This window comes from Anguilla rostrata, chromosome 18 (assembly GCF_018555375.3).
Source record: "Anguilla rostrata isolate EN2019 chromosome 18, ASM1855537v3, whole genome shotgun sequence".
Lineage (NCBI taxonomy): Eukaryota > Metazoa > Chordata > Actinopteri > Anguilliformes > Anguillidae > Anguilla > Anguilla rostrata.
In genome coordinates, this window is record NC_057950.1 from 15,724,217 (window position 1) to 15,745,844 (window position 21,628).

At 38.1% G+C, this 21,628-nt stretch overlaps 1 protein-coding gene across 1 annotated transcript; it reads left to right on the forward strand.

The window, feature by feature from the left end:
* The first annotated feature begins 7,938 nt into the window (after window positions 1–7,938).
* LOC135244763 (chitin synthase chs-2-like) lies at window positions 7,939–20,909 on the forward strand. Its single transcript, XM_064317303.1, has 19 exons — window positions 7,939–8,001; window positions 10,334–10,475; window positions 10,687–10,869; window positions 11,048–12,114; window positions 12,216–12,305; window positions 12,480–12,638; window positions 13,053–13,227; window positions 13,846–13,947; window positions 14,046–14,187; window positions 14,907–15,107; window positions 16,549–16,833; window positions 17,003–17,182; window positions 17,446–17,857; window positions 18,385–18,407; window positions 18,843–18,907; window positions 18,999–19,109; window positions 19,409–19,626; window positions 19,993–20,092; window positions 20,202–20,909. The coding sequence occupies exons 1-19, from the start codon at window positions 7,973–7,975 to the stop codon at window positions 20,211–20,213; spliced, it is 3,696 nt and encodes a 1,231-aa protein (XP_064173373.1). The 5' UTR covers window positions 7,939–7,972; the 3' UTR covers window positions 20,214–20,909.
* The last annotated feature ends 719 nt before the right edge of the window (window positions 20,910–21,628 follow it).

Here is a 21,628-nt window from a genome sequence, read left to right on the forward strand (position 1 = left end):
AAAGTTTAGAATGTAGCCTGTTGATAGTAACTTGTTTCCAGAGGCTATACATATGAAAAAAAATTATTTTGCTCTAAATTATAAATATAAATATCAATTTATAGGCCAAAAATAATCAATCCAATAATTTCCTGGTCAGGGTCTCATGGGTGGGGGTGTGGAACCTATCCCAGCATGCACTGGGTGAGAGTATGAATACACCCTAGACAGGTCACCAATCCATTGCAGGGCTCACACACCATTTAGTCACACATAGAGTGCCCAGTTGAAACCAATGCGGACATGAACTCTATACCTTCTTGCTATGAGGAGACATTGCTATTCACAGCACCATTGTGTCACCCACCAAAAATAATATTAAATATAATTTTCAGAAGAATAATCAGATAATATACAGTGCTTACCTTCAACCTCTGAAGCCATAACATCACTGTACAAGCTGCTGTGGAGTTACTTGAAATGTATTTACTTCTTTAGACCACAGAGCTCTGAATTGTGCAGCTTTTAAGGTTCAGGGCTAACGCATTTGGTGATTTATGAACTAAGCTGTTTATGAAGTCCATGCTTGTGACAGGCTTCACCAAATATTATCCAACACACCTATCAAATGCTGTCTATATCTTGCTGCAGGGTTTTAAACATTTGGATATGAACACCATCCAAAAAACCAGGGATTGCTATACGTCTAAAGCAATAAGGCAGCTTTATGTGTACTGAGATCAGGGCAATGTGAGTTTACTTCTGCAGCCACAGTTACTATAAATGATAAATCACTCTGCTGCAGCCTGCACAAGTATTTGCATCGCCTACGTGAAACTATTAAGGACTTTGAGAATGAAGAACAGGCATCTGTTACAAATCTGTAATAACAAACTGTGGAAAAGTTGATGTGTAGCATGCAGTTGACAGTATTAGAGACAGGTCAGAAAAGGACTTCATTCACCATGATGAGAGCATCTATGGCTCTGCTCACATAAACATTGAAGGTCCCTGTGGTTTTAGGATTGAACATTTACCTCCTGTTAGTCAAGGAAGGACAGTTTTGGAGACAGAAAGAGTGTGTTGCTTGATGAACATGCCACTAGGGGGCATAAAGGGGCTCCAAACACTTTGAAGCCAGAGGCAAGCGGTGATACATGCATCCACGTGAATGAGGCCAGCTATCGGAGCAAAGCCAATATTTGGGGTGAAACTTTTGTACTGTAAACCCAGCTCTTACAGATGAGATCAAAATGGCAGTCACATCTATTGAGAGAATATTGGCTCTCCAAAGTCATGATAACTGATGACAACCAATACTGATAGTAAGAAATGGGAGGACTGGGAATTTCTCAGCCAAAGGGAGGGTGACTCCCCAGCCTACCATGGACAGCTAATATACCAGAGCTTTCAGAAGGAAGGATGCCTCTTTGTGAAAACTACGGACTGTGAAGGTGAGGTGTGCAGGATGAGTGCGGCTGAAGCAGACCTCAGAGGGAGCTCTGGCATAAGCACACAATGTGGTCTTTCTCCTCTGCCACTCCAAGCAAATGTCTCAGTGGAGGAGGCGCCCTCAGTTCAATGTAGTCACGCATAAAAATGGAGGAGATCCAGTGACTCCAGCAAGCTGAGTCCTGGTGGACCCGGAGCTGGCCAGCCCTACCGGTGCACCATGTGTGAGCGTGCCATCAGCCAACAGGGGGCACTCTCACCAAGGGGTGCGGCTGTACACCTGCCCGCACTGTCCCATGATTTTCTCCAGGCAGTACCGTGTCACTGAGCACCAACGGGTCCACCAGCAAAGCTGAGAGGGACTGCAGAGGACTGACTCTGCCAGAATCTGCAATGACATCTCAATGACATGAGTTAGATCACATTGACTGAGCCCACCAGGGGTTCCAGACATTTGATTATGGATTTTCTGCAGTTTTACTGAATGTGATGTTAGCATGTGATCCTCACCAGTGCTGCCTTAAATGTAAAATATCAGTGTCAATATCATATCTGTCTAAACATCACACATGTCTGCTGTCTAAATCCTTTGAAGACATCTCCTTTTGACAGCGCTGAAATCTAAAAAGGGCACCTCCAAAAAAAAAAACATATATGGGAGCATTTTGAAGGTAGAATTCGAAAACCCAAACAAGAGATCAGTGTTTACAAAATGGGGCTTATGTTCTGACAGAGATGCACTGCTAACAAAAAAAACAACAACAAAAAAATACTTTTTTAAACAATTTATTTATTTAGCTAGCCACTTCAAAAAATCAAACCATAAGATTTTTTTGATAAAATTTTTTGATCAATTTTTCTGATTAGCGGAACCCACCTAACTCAACATAATTCTACTGGGCTTGTAAGGAAAGCTCACCAAGTCACAAGACATCAATATGTTACTCAAATTCATAACAATATTGATGCTTATTTTATACATGGCTGCCTCAGATGGTTGTGGCACTAAACTAAAAGTACTCTTGGCAACTGTTTTTTTTAATTTTTAGATATTCTTCCTGGTGAGGTGTACACAGGATGCTCCCCTTAAGACATATAAAAATCTTATTTCCAATTCAAACTTGCCTTGGACGGACAGAAACTACCTCCCAGGCAGCTGCCCTGTGGTTCAGACACAGCCAGTACGCACATTTAAATCTCCTGCTATTCAACATTTAAATGCACAAAAATGACATGTTGTAATTAATGGTTAAGTGGCAGGTTCATTCATGCCATTGTGTAAAATATTGTCATGACACCATAACCATTTGAATTACAGTATTATAGATGTTTTTAGTTTTTTAAATAGAAAGTCAGTTGTGACAGCATTTTCATTTTAGTAAGGATTTTGTTGTTCTTGCCTTTCCTTGACAAGCATGCAAAGTGCTCCTTTAGGTGAAACTGCTGAACCAGTTCAACTTGTGTGGTAATGAACATAATGAACCTTGTTTAGGTTAGTGACGTAAAGCAACGCCTCTAACGCTGTAATCATAGTTGCACTTAATTTCCTTTATGGAAAACATAATTTAATTACAGGTACATGCCTTGTGCCAGGTCAGACAGATCTTCCCAGCAAGTCTTTATATGCATATCGGCAGTGAGTTGTTTTTTTTTGTCCTCTTGTGCACATTTAAACACAGCACTGTATAATCCTGTTAGGCACCTCAAGACTGAGCCCCACAAATAAACTCCACACTGCTTCTATAAAGAAGAGGCAGAATAAAATAAAACAGTTTGAACAGGAAACCAAGGACAGCCAGTTACTGAAAAGAAAGTGTTCATTTAGAAAACAAATGTACTAAAAGTTATAATGAGAGCCACATTACAGATGGTTTGATTGTTGGTAAATTTAGACTAAGGGTTTTGGCTACAAAAAGAAAGTAGCCTTAAAATAAGGTAGCATATAATGTAACAAATGTAAGTAAGAATCATTACAATTAAATTGGCATAATTTCAAAGTAAAATAGTAACAAAGTAAAATTTCGTTTCCTGAAGATCTAAATTTCTAATGTCTTCATATCGTAGGGATTCTACTGTACTTACAAATATTGATTTGATAAATGCATATCTCACACAGTTTGGTAGATGTACAGCTGGTGCCTTTCTCAGCATCCACAACACTCCCCTGTGTGATTGGCTGTCTGACCCTTATGTTCAGTGTTCATATCTGCACATTGGCAACCACACCTATATAGCACAGGACAACAGAGATAAAGAATGGTCTAGGTAGGTGAAAATGTAAAATAATCTTTTTCCCATTGAAAACCTTATGATTGTATTCACTAGGGATTTTCCTGGGGGCCACTAATAAAATAAAATATGAAATTAGGCAATGTAACACCTTCATCTGATACCTGATACCTGATACTTTAATCTAATGCCTGATGTAGGATGCAGTGTAGTTGAATAGGTAATTACATTCTCTACTAATTGTATGGATTACATTATAAAAAAGGCTTGTAATGCTGCTAGACCAGATTTACTGTACACCTGTTCTGCCAACTACTGGCTACATTGTGTTCTGCTTTCTGATAATTAATTAGGTATGCCAGGCTAGAGCCAGAACAGCCCCTGTTTGAGTTTATGCTGCTTATTAAATCAGTGAGCCAGTTTATTAAAGAGCACACCCCTTTTCAGTGGTGCCAAAATGCCCTGACAGATATGGTCTGAGACATATACTACTGTGGCTGTTGTCACCTCTCCCTGATCATCACTCTCATACACATTCAGCAGTCTTTAACATCACACACTTAAAAAAACAACAGACAAAATGAAGGTGATTAATGCCTTTTTGGAAAATTAAACCCCAGTTACAGATTGTTGGGATTTACTGATGAGATATGGATTTGCTTTGTCTGAGCAGGATTACAAAACTCCCCAGCAAAATCATATATACCAGTCTTGTGAACAGTGAGGAGAAAAAAATTATTGTTACATCATGTTGAAATCCTATTTCACATTATTTATTAATCAGCAGAGGTTCAGAAAGTAAAGGACCTCTCCAATATTTTGGTCCAATCACCCGGATTTACTAATTAGCACAAATCTTCAGCCAGGAGGTGGAACTAATTTGTGAAATCAGCTGACTGATCTCATGGGTGGAAGAAACACATGGCAGGACTTTCTGACCCCCTGAACTTTCCACCAATCAGCATGTCTGCAGTATTACATGTTGGACATTTAGTCTTCGCTTACTCAATTCAGTATCCAATTTAACCTGCTAAAGTTAATGTGAAAAGTGTCCTCCAGTCAAACAAACATAAATTCAGACAGGACAGGAGGACATTCCATGAGGACATAGGACTATTGAATTTAAATACACTTACTGAAATTCACCAAGATAAATACCCCCTGTGAATTTCTTTAATTAGGACACTTTGTCTAAGGAATTTTCTATGAAATGAACCACTTTGTCATTGAAGTATCTTGGTATCCAGATCCATACAACCTCAATGGTCTCTACAAACTCAACTATCTGACACTTCTGAACACAATCAACTCTCCATAAACTCAATGACCTATCTTCTGATCCCTGTGATTACACATGCCAAAGTGTGACAAATATTCAATAATAGAGGAAATTATGAATGGGTCAAATACTTTTTCATGGCACGTCATATCAGTTGTCTCATTAAATGTGATGCACCACATTATCATCTTCCAAGGTTCTGGTAAACACAAACACTTCCTTTAGATCAAATTTAATGATAAACACAACAGGGTGGAGTATCATATTTTACTTTATGAGATGCATGAACCCTATTGTCACTAAATCCCAAAGATTGTTTGGTAACACTTTATAATAGTGGTACACTACTCATACAAATTATGTATGATTCATGCAAGACTCATCTTGATTTTACGCATGAATTAACGCATGATGTATCATGAACTCCTTTTCCTCAATACGCAATTAGTTCAAGTGATTATTTAATATTTAATGGATCATTAGTTCACGAACAATTAACTCACAGTTAAATCAAACATTAACATGTTCTGCCCCTGTTTAAAGGAGGGGAGCCCTCAAATCTAGATAACTACAGGCCTATTTCTAAGCTTTTAATTCTGGCTAAGGTTTTGGAGACACTGGTGTGTGATCAGTTCAAGGAATTTTTAAGCAACAACAATATTTTAGCTGAGTGCCAATCAGGTTTTAGAAAACAGCATAGCACTACTACTGCAGCAATTAAAGTGGTTAATGATGTTTTCTGTGCGCTGGATAAGAAGCAACACTGTGTCACCCTTTTTATTGACCTGTCAGAGGCATTTGACACTGTAGATCATGACATCATGCTACAAAGATTAGTCAATATAGGATTTTCTGACCAGGCAGTTTCTTGGTTCAGAAGCTACCTCTTAGATAGAACACAGTGCATCCAGTTCGATGGAAAGACATCTGGTGTTTTAACTGTACAGAATAGGGTGCCACAGGGCTCAGTCCTAGGACCTCTTTTATTTACGATTTATTTAAACAATATTGGCAAACATGTGTCAAATGCCAGTTTTCATTTTTATGCAGATGACACAGTCATCTACTCTTATGCAGAAACAGTAAAAAAGACTTTTGAAGACCTACAGTCTGCTTTTAATACCATACAGGCTCAGCTTTATCAGCTGAAGCTTATTTTAAATGTTGATAAAACCAAGTTGATGCTCTTCACTAGGTCAAAGATAGAGCCGCAGACATTACCTTGTATCATTACCACACAGAATAAACCAATTGAAAGGGTGACAACTTATAAGTACCTGGGTTTTTTATTAGATGATGGTCTCACTTTTAAGTTTCATATAGATTCCCTTGTAAAAAAAAGCTTAGGCTTAAGTTGGGTTTTAATTTTAGAAACAAGTCCTGTTTTTCTCTTGAGGTGAGACAGAGGCTAGTCTCAACTACTTTCTTACCGGTAATAGATTATGGAGACATTTTATATATGCATGCACCTTTAGCGTCATTGCGTCGGTTGGACATGGTGTATCATGGGGCACTGAGGTTTGTCACAAATTACAAATTTTTGACACATCACTGTATTCTTTATAGAAGAGTGGGCTGGCCCTCCTTGGCATTACATAGGCTGTGTCACTGGTATATTTTCATTTACAAGGCCATATTGAAATTGCTTCCATCTTACCTTTGCATGTACATTGTCCTAATGGAAAATACCGATTTCTCATGTTAACCAGATTGTGAAACTTTGAACATGGCTGTTTGTCTGCTTTTATAGTATGTTAAATGTTGAAATTTTTTTGTGTCTGTAATCGACTGCTGCTTTCTTGGCCAGGTCTCTCTTTAAAAAGAGATTTCTAATCTCAATGAGACTAACCTGGTTAAATAAAGGTTAAATAAATAAATAAAAATAAAATAACATGCCATCAAATTAGCTGTAAAGCAGTTAAGTGGACAAAAGCTTCTCAGACCAGTGCATTTGACCAGCCTCTCCAAAAGCAAACCAGTTCCCGATTCTTCTCTTTATGCACAAAGTATGAAGCTGCTGCATCAGACTGGATGTCTGCTCCTATCAACTATATACTCATTCTGTTGAGGAGTGGGCAGCATTTTGAATCTGGTAATATAAGGTTAACACTTCATTGAGAGTGGTACTTGGTTCAGTGGATGAATTAACCGTAAAGTAGTCCAATGCCTGTAATTCCTCTTTTTTAAATTTAATTGATGTGTTCTACTAGGATGTGTCATCACAACAGCCACCGAGAGACAGTGGTAAATAAGTTAATCAAATCAGGGTCATTCTTCAAGTCTACAAGTACAGATCATTACCATCTACAAGTACTCAAGATCATTACCATTCTATCTCATAATGGTGGGCCCTGTTGTGCTGGTGAAGTTGGGAGGTGAAAACATCTCCCGTAATAGGCCTACAGTACTCACACTAAGAGACTGTGTGCCGACAATTTCAAATGTGCTTGAAAATATCAGGGTGTCTGGGACCGCTCAAAATTGAGGTCGGAAGAGTTGCAGAACCCCTTGTACTTCACGGCTGTCCGTGACATCTTGAATTTATTCAATCTTATCTTTCGTGCTTTTTGAAAGCTATTTAAAAAACTTAAATTGACTTTAAAAGTGGTTGTTTTCAGAAATCGAAATCGTGTTGCGTGGAAATGAATATGACAATTGCTCAGCATAGTGTAATTATTCGATAGGCTATTCCATCACATACAGACTGAATTTGCCGGCAAATGCTGCCCCTCACACTTGATCACGCTTCTTCATTTAGAAATGTATAGCCTAAACCATAACTGACGCCTGTCACAAAATAAGTAATAAAATGAGTATGATACTATATAACGTGTATGATACTATATAAAATGTGTATGATACTATATAAACGCAGTCCATTTGATACTACAAGGCAGCTTATTACTGTAAACTGAAATGAAAGTTTACACCCTCTCCGTCACCACAGACAGGCCATGCCCACAGAGTTTATAGAAATGGAATCATCAACAAAAGTATTTTCAAGGTTGCAGACTGTCGTCGAAAGGCACCAACATGGCTGAGAACAAGAAAATGCGACAAAGGTAGTATCTTTTACACATCTTTGTATTCGCCATACCTAGAGAAACACATGATGACATACACAGGTTTACAAATGTTGAATCATAGCATTATCTATTCGTAATCGCCAAATAAAACGAACAGAATCGCTGACGGTACCTACACAATAAAATGTCCGGTGTTAATTCAACTCTAACATAGTAGCCTACATATCAACCTACTCTGGACCAGAGCAGGACCATAGTTGATTGAACACTGGGAATTTTACTGTGGATGTCCTATGACAGCTATATTTGCAGAATTCTAAAAAACGTCTAGGATTAATTCTAGATGACCACGACGTGTCTTTAAGATATCAACCAAACACACTTAAAAAAGCAGCAGGGTTGGCAGAACATACCCTCTTCCATAATAATATTTTATTATTTAAATGTAATTTAAAACTAATATTTTAAAAGAAATATTATGTATACTGTACACGTTATATAAAGTAATATTCAAGGGTATAATGTAGTATTTTAAAGTTAATACAAGCTTTGTTTTTGTGCTATCGCGTTATAGGCTACACTTTATAGCGGTCCGGGACAGGTCGGTCACTAGATATCTTAATTCAGGGATTATAAACACAGAAAATGTAAGCAGCAGCAGCATAAACACAGAAAATGAAGAAAAACGACGGTATAATTGTATTAAATACAAAGTCGACATCGAACTGATGTGATTAAAATGTATTCAGATGTTAAAATGTATTCAGGACGGAGTGTAGCACAGTGGGTAAGGAACTGGGCTTGTAACCGAAAGGTCTGAGGTTCGATTCCCGGGTAGGACACTGCCGTTGTACCCTTGAGCAAGGTACTTAACCGAAAATTGCTTCAGTGTATATCCAGCTGTATCAATGGATACAATGTGAAAATGCTATGTAAAAGTTGTGTAAGTCGCTCTGGATAAGAGCGTCTGCTAAACGCATGTAATGTAATGTAAAGTGTCTAGATATTAAAATGAGAAAGTACGAGTAGAGTTAATTTGGGGGGAGACATAGCTCAGGAGGTAAGACCGATTGTCTGGCAGTCGGAGGGTTACTGGTTAAAACCCCGCCCTGGGCGTGTCGAAGTGTCCTTGAGCAAGACACCTAACCCCTATTCCCTAACTGCTCTGGCGAATGAGAGGCATCAATTGTAAAGCGCTTTGGATAAAAGCGCTATATAAATGCAGTCCATTTACCATTTACCAGTCCAATTTTCCTTCATCATAAGTGAAACGGATTGCCATAACAATAGAAACGAAAATACACCTGCTAGACAAGCTTAAAGTGGAATTTTCAGCAGGGCTGTTCCAAGGGATGAAATGGATCTTTACATTAACTTTGAGATGTTTATGATGCAGCAGTGTTTTAGTGAATTTTCTGAAATTAATTTGCACCTACATTGCCCCACAAACCTTTGCTGCAGCAGGTTTACATAAATGTGGTTTGGTGTGGTCCTATAGAGTTACATTTGTGTCTTTATAATGCAATCAAAAATTATTTGTGATACCTTTCCTGTTTTAAAACGTTGGTTGCATGTTAAAGTTTTTGCTATCTTCAGTTTTTGCATGTTGAATACAATCCTGTGGGTGGAATCCTGCGCATGTCTGTGAATGTCCCTAGACAGCGCAATTAGAAAAGCGACACAGGGCACATGCATATTTAACTAGACAGGAAAGCATGCCTTCAGCTTCGTGTGCATTCCAACTGCTTATTTTTTCACCTCTTTGCTTCCTTTTCTTGCTTCCGGTCCTAGTATGGAAGGCCAGATGGGTCAAATATATATGAAATTCACGGCTGGAATCATGCGTTATCAACATGGGCTCATTCCATTTGCTTGTTTTATCTTCTTGCTTGATGCAGAGTAAGGAAGCAAGGAAAGGATGTGAGGACAGAGGAATTGAGGAAATGTGTGTAAAGCAATTGGAAAATCCTGGCTTTCAAGCATCAGTTTGAAGTCACATCAGTTACAGACATGAAAGTGTGATTATTTTGATCCAGCATGCAAACGTTTGCTTAACCTTTTATTAATCTATTTTGTGGTTGTTTTTAAGAAAATATTTTGTTACTTAGGGGGCTGTAAATATCTTTTACAATACTTACCCCCTAAGTACTACATATTTACCAGGTAAATACATGGTAAAATAGCACAAAACTGGCCAATTACCACTGGTAAATATAGGAACTAATTCATACCAATACTAAGAAACTAAAACTGAAATACTTAGAAACAGCTCTTTTGTTAACTGCAAGGTAGTCACATGAATTGAAAGTTATCAAAGGTATTTTGACTGAATATAAAACATATTTGTCAAACATATTTATGCTTGAAGGACCAGGGAGGTCTGGGACAGGGCCCGGGAAGTACCTGTTGTCCAGGATGAACAGAAACCAAGGAAGTTCATAAGCTTCATCCATTTCATCACCTGCACATTTGTTGGGCTAATGGTTTTGGCACTGGCTTTTTTTAGTAAGGTAAGACACATTTAAAGGTATACAGTACTTTGTATTCTTTCCATTCATTTATTTGTTCAATTTATAAATGTAAAAAATGTAGTATGACAATAAATACTGAATATTTAATGATTACCTTGAATAAGACTAAATATGACTTTAATATTTTATTTTCTTAGTTTACTATCTGATTTATGACTCACATGACATTTTTACATCTCTTTCATTACAGACTTCCCTGCTACTCTTGATAACAGCATCAAACACAGCCTCAAAAGCTGTGTCCACAAAGCCCTACGCACTTCTGTTTCTTGCCTGTTGCACAGTTGCTCCAAGTGTTCTGGCACTGATTAAAAGCATTTGGAAAATGACATTTAAAAATTCAAAGACACCTTTGAAATTAACAATTTTATGGGTAAGTATACTGCCTTCAGAAAATGTAAATGCAAGATCTATAAAAGTATTTGATCAATTCTAACATTTTGAAAATGTGTTAAATATGAAAAAGAAAGAAAAACGATACACAGTTTACATTGGCACTCAAAATTCTGAAATGAATTATCAGTGTTTCATGCATTTCTCATATTTCACAGGTGTTCTGCATTGAAACTCTTGTTGCTTTTGGGACCATGATTCTCATCATTGTAGCAATGCCCCATTTCGACATTATCACCAACGTGATGATCCTGAACAGTGTGGGAATCCTGTCTGCTGTGCTTCAGCTGGCTGTTAATTTGGTTACAGGAGCGAGGAAGAAGATCCTTTTCATTACCTCCATTGCTGCGTTCATCCTGATAACAGCTGGATATGTGCTGTTTGTACTGTTTTACATTCTAGAAGCAACAAATTCAAAGAACACAAGCAAAGAATTCACAATATATATTTGCCTTGCAATAGCAGGGGGTATCTTGGTCTCCCTGAACTGGTGGGAGAACTACAGCAGCATGTTGAAGACTAACTTCTTGGAAAACCTTGCCAAGGACATCAAGAGGTGCAGAAATATCATCAACATCATCGCTAGTGTGGTGAGAATTGGAGTCACAGCGATTGTGTTGGGGGCCTATGTCAAACTGCAGGGCCTAGATTGGTCCTCTGTTCTGTCAATCTCACAGAACTCAAAGACTGTGGTCCTGAGCCTCTTTGCCATCCAAGTACTTTCTAGTGCCCTCTGCCAGTGGTTTGTGGTAGTGGCCTGCAAAATGCATGCAGTGCGGCGGAGCTTTGTCATTCCCATGTGGCTGGCTTCCCCTGCTGTTCTTCTGGCTTTTGTGCTCAGTTTTGGAATCCCTTTTCACAGTCTGGCTGAGCAACACACCCCAGGAAGTTACACTTTTGCCTTGTACTGCCAAAACTTCATCAGTGTCAACAACTCGGACGTCATTGCATTTAAGCAGCTGGCTTCTGATGTCACCTACTCGCTCTGTGCCCAGAATACCTTCCTAAATGGAGACACAAAAGGCTGGGCTCTGCTGGGAAGTTGTGTACTCAGCTGGTGGCTTGGGCTGCTTCTCAGTACCATCTACATCTGGTTCCACCCATACCAGCGCATCGAGAGGACCAAGGACCTGTTTGTGCGTCGCCTGTATGAAGGGGCTTTCATTGACCAGTCCATGCTACTCAATTCTCGCTTTGACATCCCCCTGAAGAAGAAGCAAACCAAGTGAGTACTAATCAGTATGATGATTTTAACAACATTCCTCTGAGAGCACCAGTCACTGCAGGACAAAAGTGAATCATGTATGAATCCTGTCTCTTCTGTAGGGAAAAGGAATTTGTGATGGTCTATGTGTGTGCCACAATGTGGCATGAGACCTACAGTGAAATGATGACAATGCTCATCTCTTTGTTCAGGTAAGTCATATGGGTCAAAATGGGTCTTATTGAATTTTAAGATATGAAATGACCTAGCTATAAAGTGATATACATAATTGAAGATTTGAGTAAAATCATATTTAAGTTATGACAACCAAACATAGACAGCAATTTACAGAATGGTGATGCTGTTTCATTCTGTTGGTTTGCAAGGCTGGACAAATTCAGGCCCAGGAGAAGTTCGCATAAAGATATTACGTTTGAGTACCATTTTTTTTTTGATGATGCTTTCGAAGATGTGGAGGGCAGTGAACATCGGCGTGTGAATGACTATGTAGAGATGCTGGTGGAAGCCATCAAGGAAGTCTACATGTAAGATTCCCTGTAAACAAACATCACTCTTTTATCTTTGTTTAGCCATGATACTGAGAGAATATCTAGTTTTTAGGCTTTTTATGTCTGTCTAACACCGTTTCTGAATCCTGTGTTTTTTCATTAAGAGAGAAGATACATATCATGGTCATTAATAATTATTTCTAAAGGAACTCCTGAAAAGTGCAAGGCTTGGTGCTGTTTTGGCTATGCCACATCAAACTATAATTAGTTTAGTATTGTGGGTGCCATCCAAATAATGTAGTTATAAGACTCATGTATAATATTGAATAATTAATAAATTACCTGTGTGTAAATAATATTAATAATTTTAGGTTTGACTGTTGGGGGATTATGAGGACTTGAAATGATGGTAAACTAGTACAGATGACTTCTGAATATTTTAAATTGTAGGATTTTCAGTAACGAGGACCGAAGCATCTTCTCAGAACACAAATTACTTTCTGGCCAGAAAATCATGCAGACCCCTTATGGTGGCCGTCTCAGATACACACTGCCCCATGGCAACATACTGAATGTTCACCTCAAAGACAAGCAGCTGATCCGCCACAAAAAGCGATGGTCTCAGGTGAGCAACCCGCTGTATGCCACACCCTAATTCTTCTGAAAAGGCAGATAATGAGGACTGATGTCAGCCAGTTGGGGATAGGTGTGAATATTTTTGAGTGGCTAGCAAACCAATGGTGCACTGGGGGTGACCTCCTGTTGTAAGTTTCCCTGGCTATGACATCGACTTTGAAAGGAATTGTAGGGCAACTTATTGGTATGATTCACTTTCCAGGATTTTAAAGTGATTTCAGTTATAAGAGTTTTTTCCATATTAAAAAATCAATTGAAATTAGGCTTTTCACTTCTGAAAATCACAATTTCACATGTGAGCTTTACATTTTTACTCACATGTGAAATTGTGATTTCATGTGAACGAAAATTTCTTCATGTGAACAGAAAATAGGTTATCTTAGTTTATCATCCAATACTGATAAATTAGCTTTCAGCCATTATCAGCTGATAGCAACATGACCCTGATAATATTGTGCTTCTGTATTATGAATCCAACACCTGAGGCTGGAGTTCTCAAATGTTTATTTTTCATGATTAACAAACATGAAAAATTTCTGAATTATTGGTTACTACTTGAAATCTCCTTGCGTTAGTCAAGAGGATACATTTCTATTCATTTTATTAGATTATGTACCTGTACTACCTCTTGGGGTGGAAAATGAGCAGGAAGTATTTCCAGAGGTTTGAGGACGGGGAAGCGAAAAGTATTCTGGAGGAACATTTGCAGGTAAAAACATTAACCATCATACTCATACCCACTGCATGCTGGATGACTATGTATGCTTTTGGGCTTTGTAATTGTATCTGGTGTTCTGTCCTTCACAGAAGGAAAAGGGGAACACCTACATTCTGGCTCTGGATGGAGACATTGATTTCCAGCCTTCATCTGTGATGCTTCTGGTGGATCGCCTCAGGCTGTACCCTGAGGTAGGAGCGGCCTGTGGCAGGATTCATCCCTCCGGAGCTGGTAAGACCCTGGTGAAATGTATTCAGAGTCATGCTAGTACCATTAGATGAGTTATCTAAGCTATCATTAACCCAGTAGAATTCTGTAATATTGATTGTCCATGCCATACTGTATGGCAGTGTAAGTGTTCACAGATCTACCATGTTTGTTGAAAGCAGGTTCATCCCATCATCTTGGAATGTATCAGGGCATTTGATATAGTAATTAAGGTTGAGATCATGAGATTTAACTAAATTTAAGTGTAACTCCGAAAGACATCTGTTTTATTGCAGGATTTGTGGGACAACAAAGGCAAGCATATCTGAAATTTGAAGTGCCTAGTTTAAGTTGATGTTCATGTGCCATAATAATGACATATAGAATTGTTTTGACAAATTCACAATTTTTTTGTCTTAAAAATTTTTTTTATTAGGTTATAGAAATTTGGATGTTGTTTCATAGAGACACACAAATGGAGAAGCATTCAGCACGCTGACTTTCTTCTTGATGTTCACTTGATGAATACAATTATGAAGTTGATGCTTTTAGAGTTCCCCTTGAGCTTGGCTACCAGTGACAGTGATACAAAAGTTTAAGGCAGAGGATTTTATACTTCTGTTGATTATGCAATAAATCAATGAGAACCGCTTGAAAGCTGTCTCACCTTTGGACCCATTACAGGGCATCTGCAGCTTGAGTAAACAGTAAGGGTAAGGTTATTTGGATATGTCCTTCCACAGGGCCCATGGTATGGTATCAGAAGTTTGAGTACGCTGTGGGGCACTGGATGCAGAAGGCGGCAGAACATGTGTTTGGCTGTGTGCTCTGCAGTCCTGGCTGTTTCAGCCTGTTCCGGGCGGCTGCACTCATGGACGATAATGTGATGAAGAGATACACCACTGTTGCAACAGAAGCCAGCCACTATGTGCAGTATGACCAAGGTACAGCTTGTTGCATTAGTAGCAGATTGTTCATGAAACAAGTTCAGTGTACATGCAACTATGCAGCATTTTTAGGAGTTAAATCAAAAAATCCAATCATTACAAATACATCGAGGGTCAGATTTTTTTCAAAACCTTTTCTGGAATCCGGAACACCTGTGACTTCTGTGACCAACACCCAGTCATATGAATAAATACTCTCCTGGGAAAAATAAGAGATGACCTAGAACATCCCACCTGTTCCCATTCCATCACGGCAATAGTGAAGCTCCTAGCAACACTCCACCATCTTGCATCTGGATTAATTCAATCAGCAATTGCCACCATTTCTGGAATATACACATTTTTGTCAGTACTGGATAGCTTATACCCTTACTTGGCACCAGAAGATGCATCAATTTTCCAACATCCAATTAAGATTCACAGTAAGAGTCACAGATTCACAGTACAATGCTCAGCTTGAAATCAACTCTTCCCGAGTTTATATGAGTTCACTATAAACTCTGTAAGAGTTGAATTGATTCTGGACATTTTTACTGTGTATTCAATTCACTAAACAGGAGTTTTTCTTGTTGAACTGTGGCTTTTAAGCTCTGCTTGGCTGATTGCGTAATTAGCTGTAGCCTTAGTAAATAAGATGTTAATTTCAGGCAGACTGCAAATGCACCAACATACCCTCGTCAGCCCGCAATTTGTGCTGCAAGTTTTATGTACCTAAATCTGGCCCTTAGTTTTTAAATGAAAGATAATCAATTTTAAAAGCCTCATCATAGCTTAATTTGTCTGTCATGTTATTGTGGTTAATTAATTTATTTTTATTTAGGTTTTGTCCAGTTTAGATCAACGAAAGAAAAAATCTTATGGGGCCACTGGTTGGCATATTATCCATTATGGCACTTTTCCAGTATGTGGACAGGCCTGAGTCCACAATGGCTTGGTTTTGAATTGTGCTAAATGGTATCAGATTCTACAACCGCTACTTGGATAGTGTTCTTAGAAGGTCCGTTTCCACTCTTCATGATTCCTCTGGCCTGTTGAAGAGAAGACCCTTCCAGTCCATATCTCAGATGTGGCAGCTTAGATATATCTAAACAGAAAATATGCATTTAATAAGCATTAGAAACAACAGATTAGTCTTACAGTTCATACATGTAACTTCAGTTTCCTGCCTCCATTACAACCAGTTATGCGTTGGTTGGGTGGATCCACTCTGGAATCGATATATGACATGTTGAATCTGCAGCTATCAGTGTTTAAAGCTTGGTAGGTCACTCTGAATAAAATTTACTCTGAGAATATTCAAAAACCACCTTGCCAGCTAATTTTTAAATCTGCTCTGGCCTTCACTGTCCATTGTGAACTTATTAACTGATGGATTTTTGCAAGTTGATTAAAAAAAGAGGATGACTGACTGAATAATTGATCTTTTGTGGTTATAAAGGAGAGGACCGCTGGCTATCCACTCTCCTGCTGCAGCAGGGATGGAGGATTGAGTACAATGCAGCCTCTGACTCCTACACCAATGCCCCTCAGGAATTCAGGGAGTTCTACAACCAGAGACGGCGCTGGGGGCCATCAACCCTCGCCAACACCATTGACTTACTTGGTACTGGAACCCTGACCTCAAACAAAAACAAATCAATTTCCAAACCATACATCCTCTATCAGCTCTTAAATGTAATGTCTACAGTCCTGAGCCCAGCCACTGTTTGCTTTATGATTGCAGGTAAGAACAAGTCTTAATTAAAATTCCCACACCTTTTTAATTTATGTAGTGATTTTCATGAGCATTTATAACTGGCATTTGATTATGTATAACAATCAGATTGCAAACTTTTAGGATTTGAGAGAAAACATGAACGTGCATCGCTAATGTCTTTTTTTTGTTTATTCAGGGAGCTTCATATTTGTATTCTCCATTGATGCCAATATTAGTCTGATTCTGGCAATCCTTCCACCTGCAATATACCTGTTCCTGTGCTTCAAGCTAAAGTCTGATACCCAAATCACCATCGCTGCTGTAATGAGTGTGTTGTATGCTTTCCTCATGTTAGCAACACTGTTATCTGTTGTTGGTAGGTGGCATATCATTAATATCTTTCACTCTATATTCATCATATAGTTTTGAAACTATGAATATTTTTCCCAGCCGTCTCTTCTTTTGAATTTCAGTGGTTACCCAACCAATTAAGGTTGAGTAACCACTGAATTAATTTAATAAATTATTTGTAATCCTTCGTCTTTCCTGAGATAGCTGGAAATGACATATGTCTACCACATGTATATCATATGTGAGTAAAAAAAAAAAAACTTTATGAATTTTCCTCTTCCTGTAAAGGGTACTTGATAGTGCTGAAAACCTTCCTGACCCCCAGTGGCATTTTCGTCATCTTCATTGTGCTGATGTACTTCATCGCGGCCCTACTGCACCCTCAGGAGACCCAGCTATTGGTCTACGGCCTTGTTTATGCCATCAGCATCCCAAGTGGGTACCTGCTGCTGCCCATCTACTCTATGGTCAACATGTACAATGTGTCGTGGGGAACCCGCGAGAGCGGCAGTAGCAAACCCAAGGATGAGGCCACCCAGACTTCCCGGAAGCATGTGAAGTTTGATAAGACCTGCAAATGCTGCTGCTGGAATGTAACGTGTCAGATAGATAAAGATGAGATAGTGCTCACCCAGAAGGCCATAGAGGCCCACAGTCCAACAATCTTTGAATTGGAGGAACTTCCTGATAAGGAAGATTGGTAGGTCTGAGATAAATTGCTTTTCATTATGTGTATTGGTGTGTGTGTGTGTCTGAGAGAGAGAATGTGTGGCGGTGGCAGAAATATGGTGGCAAGGTTATTCTCACCGAGAAATTGCAAAGTAGCGTAACATTTCCAAATGCAGTGTTCAATTACCACTCCACCTCCCACTTTGCTAAATGATTGGATGGTCTTAAGTAATTTAAGCCAAAGGGGACTATTTTGAGGAAAGTTGTGTCTTAATATTATTTTTTATGTAAATCAATTTTTTTGAGTTATAGTAGGTAGAAATTGAAAAAAAAAAGACTTTGGTTTGTTATTTAATAGATAAGCATACACATTCTTCTCCACCTAAAGTAAAAAAAAAACACAGGTGGTGTAATGCTTTTTGGCTGTATTGTATATATTATGTATATTGTATATACAGTATCATTGTGTGTGTGTGTGTGTGTGTATGTTTGTGGAAAAAAACTTCATACAAATACTCAGATATAAACACTTATTTAAATGTATTTGTTCACCTTTAGGGAAGAAAAATCGTCTGAGCTAAGTAAGTGAAATTTTTTGCATCATAAATAATGACACCGCAAATACTGTAGCACACCAAATGCCAATGCTGAACTGTGAACTGATTGAATTAATCCAGATGCGAGATGGTGGAGTGTTGCTAGGAGCTTCACTATTGCTGTGATGGAATGGGAACATGTGGGATGTTCTAGGTCATCTCTTATTCTTCCCAGGAGAGTAATTATTTCTATGACTGGGTGTTGGTCACAGAAGTCACAGGTGTTCGAGATTCCAGAAAAAGTTTTGAAAAAAATCTGGCCCTAGATGTATTTGTAATGATTGGATTTTTTGATTTAACTACTGAAAATTCTGCGTAGTTGCATGTACACTGTGTTTATACATGTGTCTTCATGTAGACTGTACTTAAGACAATCTTACAAGTTGTCCTGTTTACTTTTGTCCCTGTTCTTATATGAAGACTGGATGAGACAGCTGAGCGAGAAGTCCACTGAGATCCCTCTAATTGAGGACATCCTTGATCATGTGAGTTTAATCAGCTGAATGATATCATATATTAATTTGCATTCATTTTTTAAATGAGATATTCATATCCATATTCCGGTTTATTTCCCAGGATGAAGAGCTGTTCTGGATAAACCTGCAAGAGCGATATTTAAAGCCTATTGATGAAGACAAGGAAAAGCAGAAGCAAATTTCTGAAGATCTCAAAGACCTCAGAAATAAAGTATATCTCAATTTATACAAATGAGCTGCATTAGCACTAGAAAGGCCTTTTTTTACTCCCTTAAACTGCCAAGCCTGACACCTGGTGGCCTAATTTGAAAAAGAATATGAAATATTATGTTGCAAAACTATATGATTGAAATAAAGGACACGGCTGTATCAATTTCAACATTTTAATTTATAATTTATAATGGTTTTGTTATATAGCTAAAGGAAGATTACAGGCACATTGAGAAAATTAAGAAAATGTGCAAAACAAACAAAACACAAATTGCACTGCTTTCTTTATTTTATTCCCAGGTGACTTTTGTCTTTTTCATCTGCAACGCTCTATGGATTGTGGCTACATTTTTTCTTCAGAAGATCGGTATAGCAGTCTCCATTGAAATCCCCACGCAGCTACCTAATGGGACAGTATTACCCAACCAAAAGATCTACATTGACCCAATTGGATTGATGTTCCTCCTGGGCTTCGCAACCCTTCTGATCATACAGTTTGTAGGAATGATTTGGCACAGGTACTTATTATTGCTCCATTACATTATGAATGAATTGTCGTACTTAACCTTCAATCATGGACCATGCCATACAATATGTTTTGAATATTGAAAGTTTTCAAGCAATTTAAATTATTAAACTTATGTTTGAATACTTTTAACTGTATGTTTTTAGATTTATTTTAAGGACTCTTACTTTTATTATTTTTTGGGGGATTAAAATGGCAAATTGTCAACAGTACTGAATAATTAAAGCTGAGCAGTGCAGCGTCAGTCAATTTTCTATAGGTTTGTACAGTTTGGAAACCCAGACCTGTTCTATGATGAGTTAGATGCATTTGGCATGTCCACAAATGTCTTAAGGACGATCTTTTTGTTCTTTTGCAGAATCCAGACACTAATTCACTACATAGCCTACAATGGGACCCAAGCCAAGGTTAATCACATGGAATTCAGAAGGCTAGTGAATGAAACCCTTGAGGAAAAGGTAGAAAAAAATAGTAGGCTGAATAAAAAAGAATGGCTCTTGATTCTAGTATTGATTTCCTATAAATTTAACTTAGAGTTCATATTTAACACAATTTTGTTTTCAACAGAATTTCCTGTAAGAAAATTTTTATGCTACACCAATCCTTTGGAGAGAAGACGGCGAGGAGGAGATGGAGCTGTAAAGCAGCAATACATTTTGCTTTCTGACAAATATGTGGTCTTATAAAGGAGATGAGAATTTTGGGACAAAGTGCAATAATTATGTGTTTGATTCCTTGCATATGCGCTTCCCTTGTCTGTAATCAATACTGGCTGGTGATACTTGTACTTTATTTAGGTTTTTTACAGTTAATATTATAAAAGAAAATCTTCCTTCCTTTCCATCCTGTATCTTGAGTTTGTGCATTTTAAAATGTGCAACTGTATTTAACTGTATTTCTAAAAAAAACAATGTGCACTGCAACATATGGATAAATGGCAATTACAAAGTCTGAACTAATAATAATAATAATAATAATAATAATAATACACTTCCAGCCTCTTTCCTAGTACACACTGGGATGGGCTCCAACAAAACCTGTGACCCTGACCGGGATAAGCAGGTATAGATAATGGATGGATAATTATAAACTCACTGATGCCGATACTGTTCACAAAAACTCACTGTGAATCTGGAATCAAGGAAAATGATACATTAAATGTATAAATGTGTTCTGTTTTGTTGTTGAATGATTGTTACTGGCATATCTAACAAATTGATAATGTCACTGTATCTGACAAAATCCAACTGTAAATAAAAATAAATATTTGTATTATGTGTTTTGCTGTATGTGTTCTGTAATATTTTACATATTTTGCTGTATGCGTTCTGTAATATCTTATTTCTATTGTGGGAGGAAAGCTTCTAGGAAACATGAAACCCATATCTGCCATCAGTTAATCAATGATATAATCTAAATAATAAATCAGTATGTTCATTCATTTGCAATGAAGAATCCTCCCCTGCAACATCATTGCAGGAGTCCCACTGTCTGTTAGGCCACAATCTGGCACTCTCTCACTTTGTCACACTGTCCTTTACTCACCCCCCAAGGAGTCCTGTACTCGGACAGCAGCCACAGTTAGTATATTATTATTATTATTATTTGATGATGATGATGATGATCTAATTAAAATGTGCTGTAGGTTGGGCATTGCCAAAGTGTTTGGATATATGTGTCCTTCTGTCATATTAAAGAATGAAACCATCATTTATGAGTTGTAAAATCCCATCAAGAATAGTCATCAATCAGTACACAAACACGTTCTTGAACGCAGCACTGTAGTATGGTTAACACTGTATGATATACAACACAAAGCCACTTTGATTTCCAAATGACTAGCACTGACATGAATTATCACAATTAAGTGCAGCAATTTAATAAAGGCTGAACTTTACAAATGTATAACACCACAAGGATGGCACTGGGGGATCAATGATAAGCCCAGTCTACATGCTAGTGTTCTCCTTTGTCCTTTTATAAAACCCTGACAT

Coding starts and splice junctions, on each gene's coding strand:
- LOC135244763 (XM_064317303.1), top strand. CDS start 7,973: ATGGCTGAGAACAAGAAAATGCGACAAAG. Junction 12,115..12,215: donor CTGAAGAAGAAGCAAACCAA/GTGAGTACTAAT, acceptor TCTCTTCTGTAG/GGAAAAGGAATTTGTGATGG. Junction 18,408..18,842: donor AGAAAAATCGTCTGAGCTAA/GTAAGTGAAATT, acceptor TCTTATATGAAG/ACTGGATGAGACAGCTGAGC.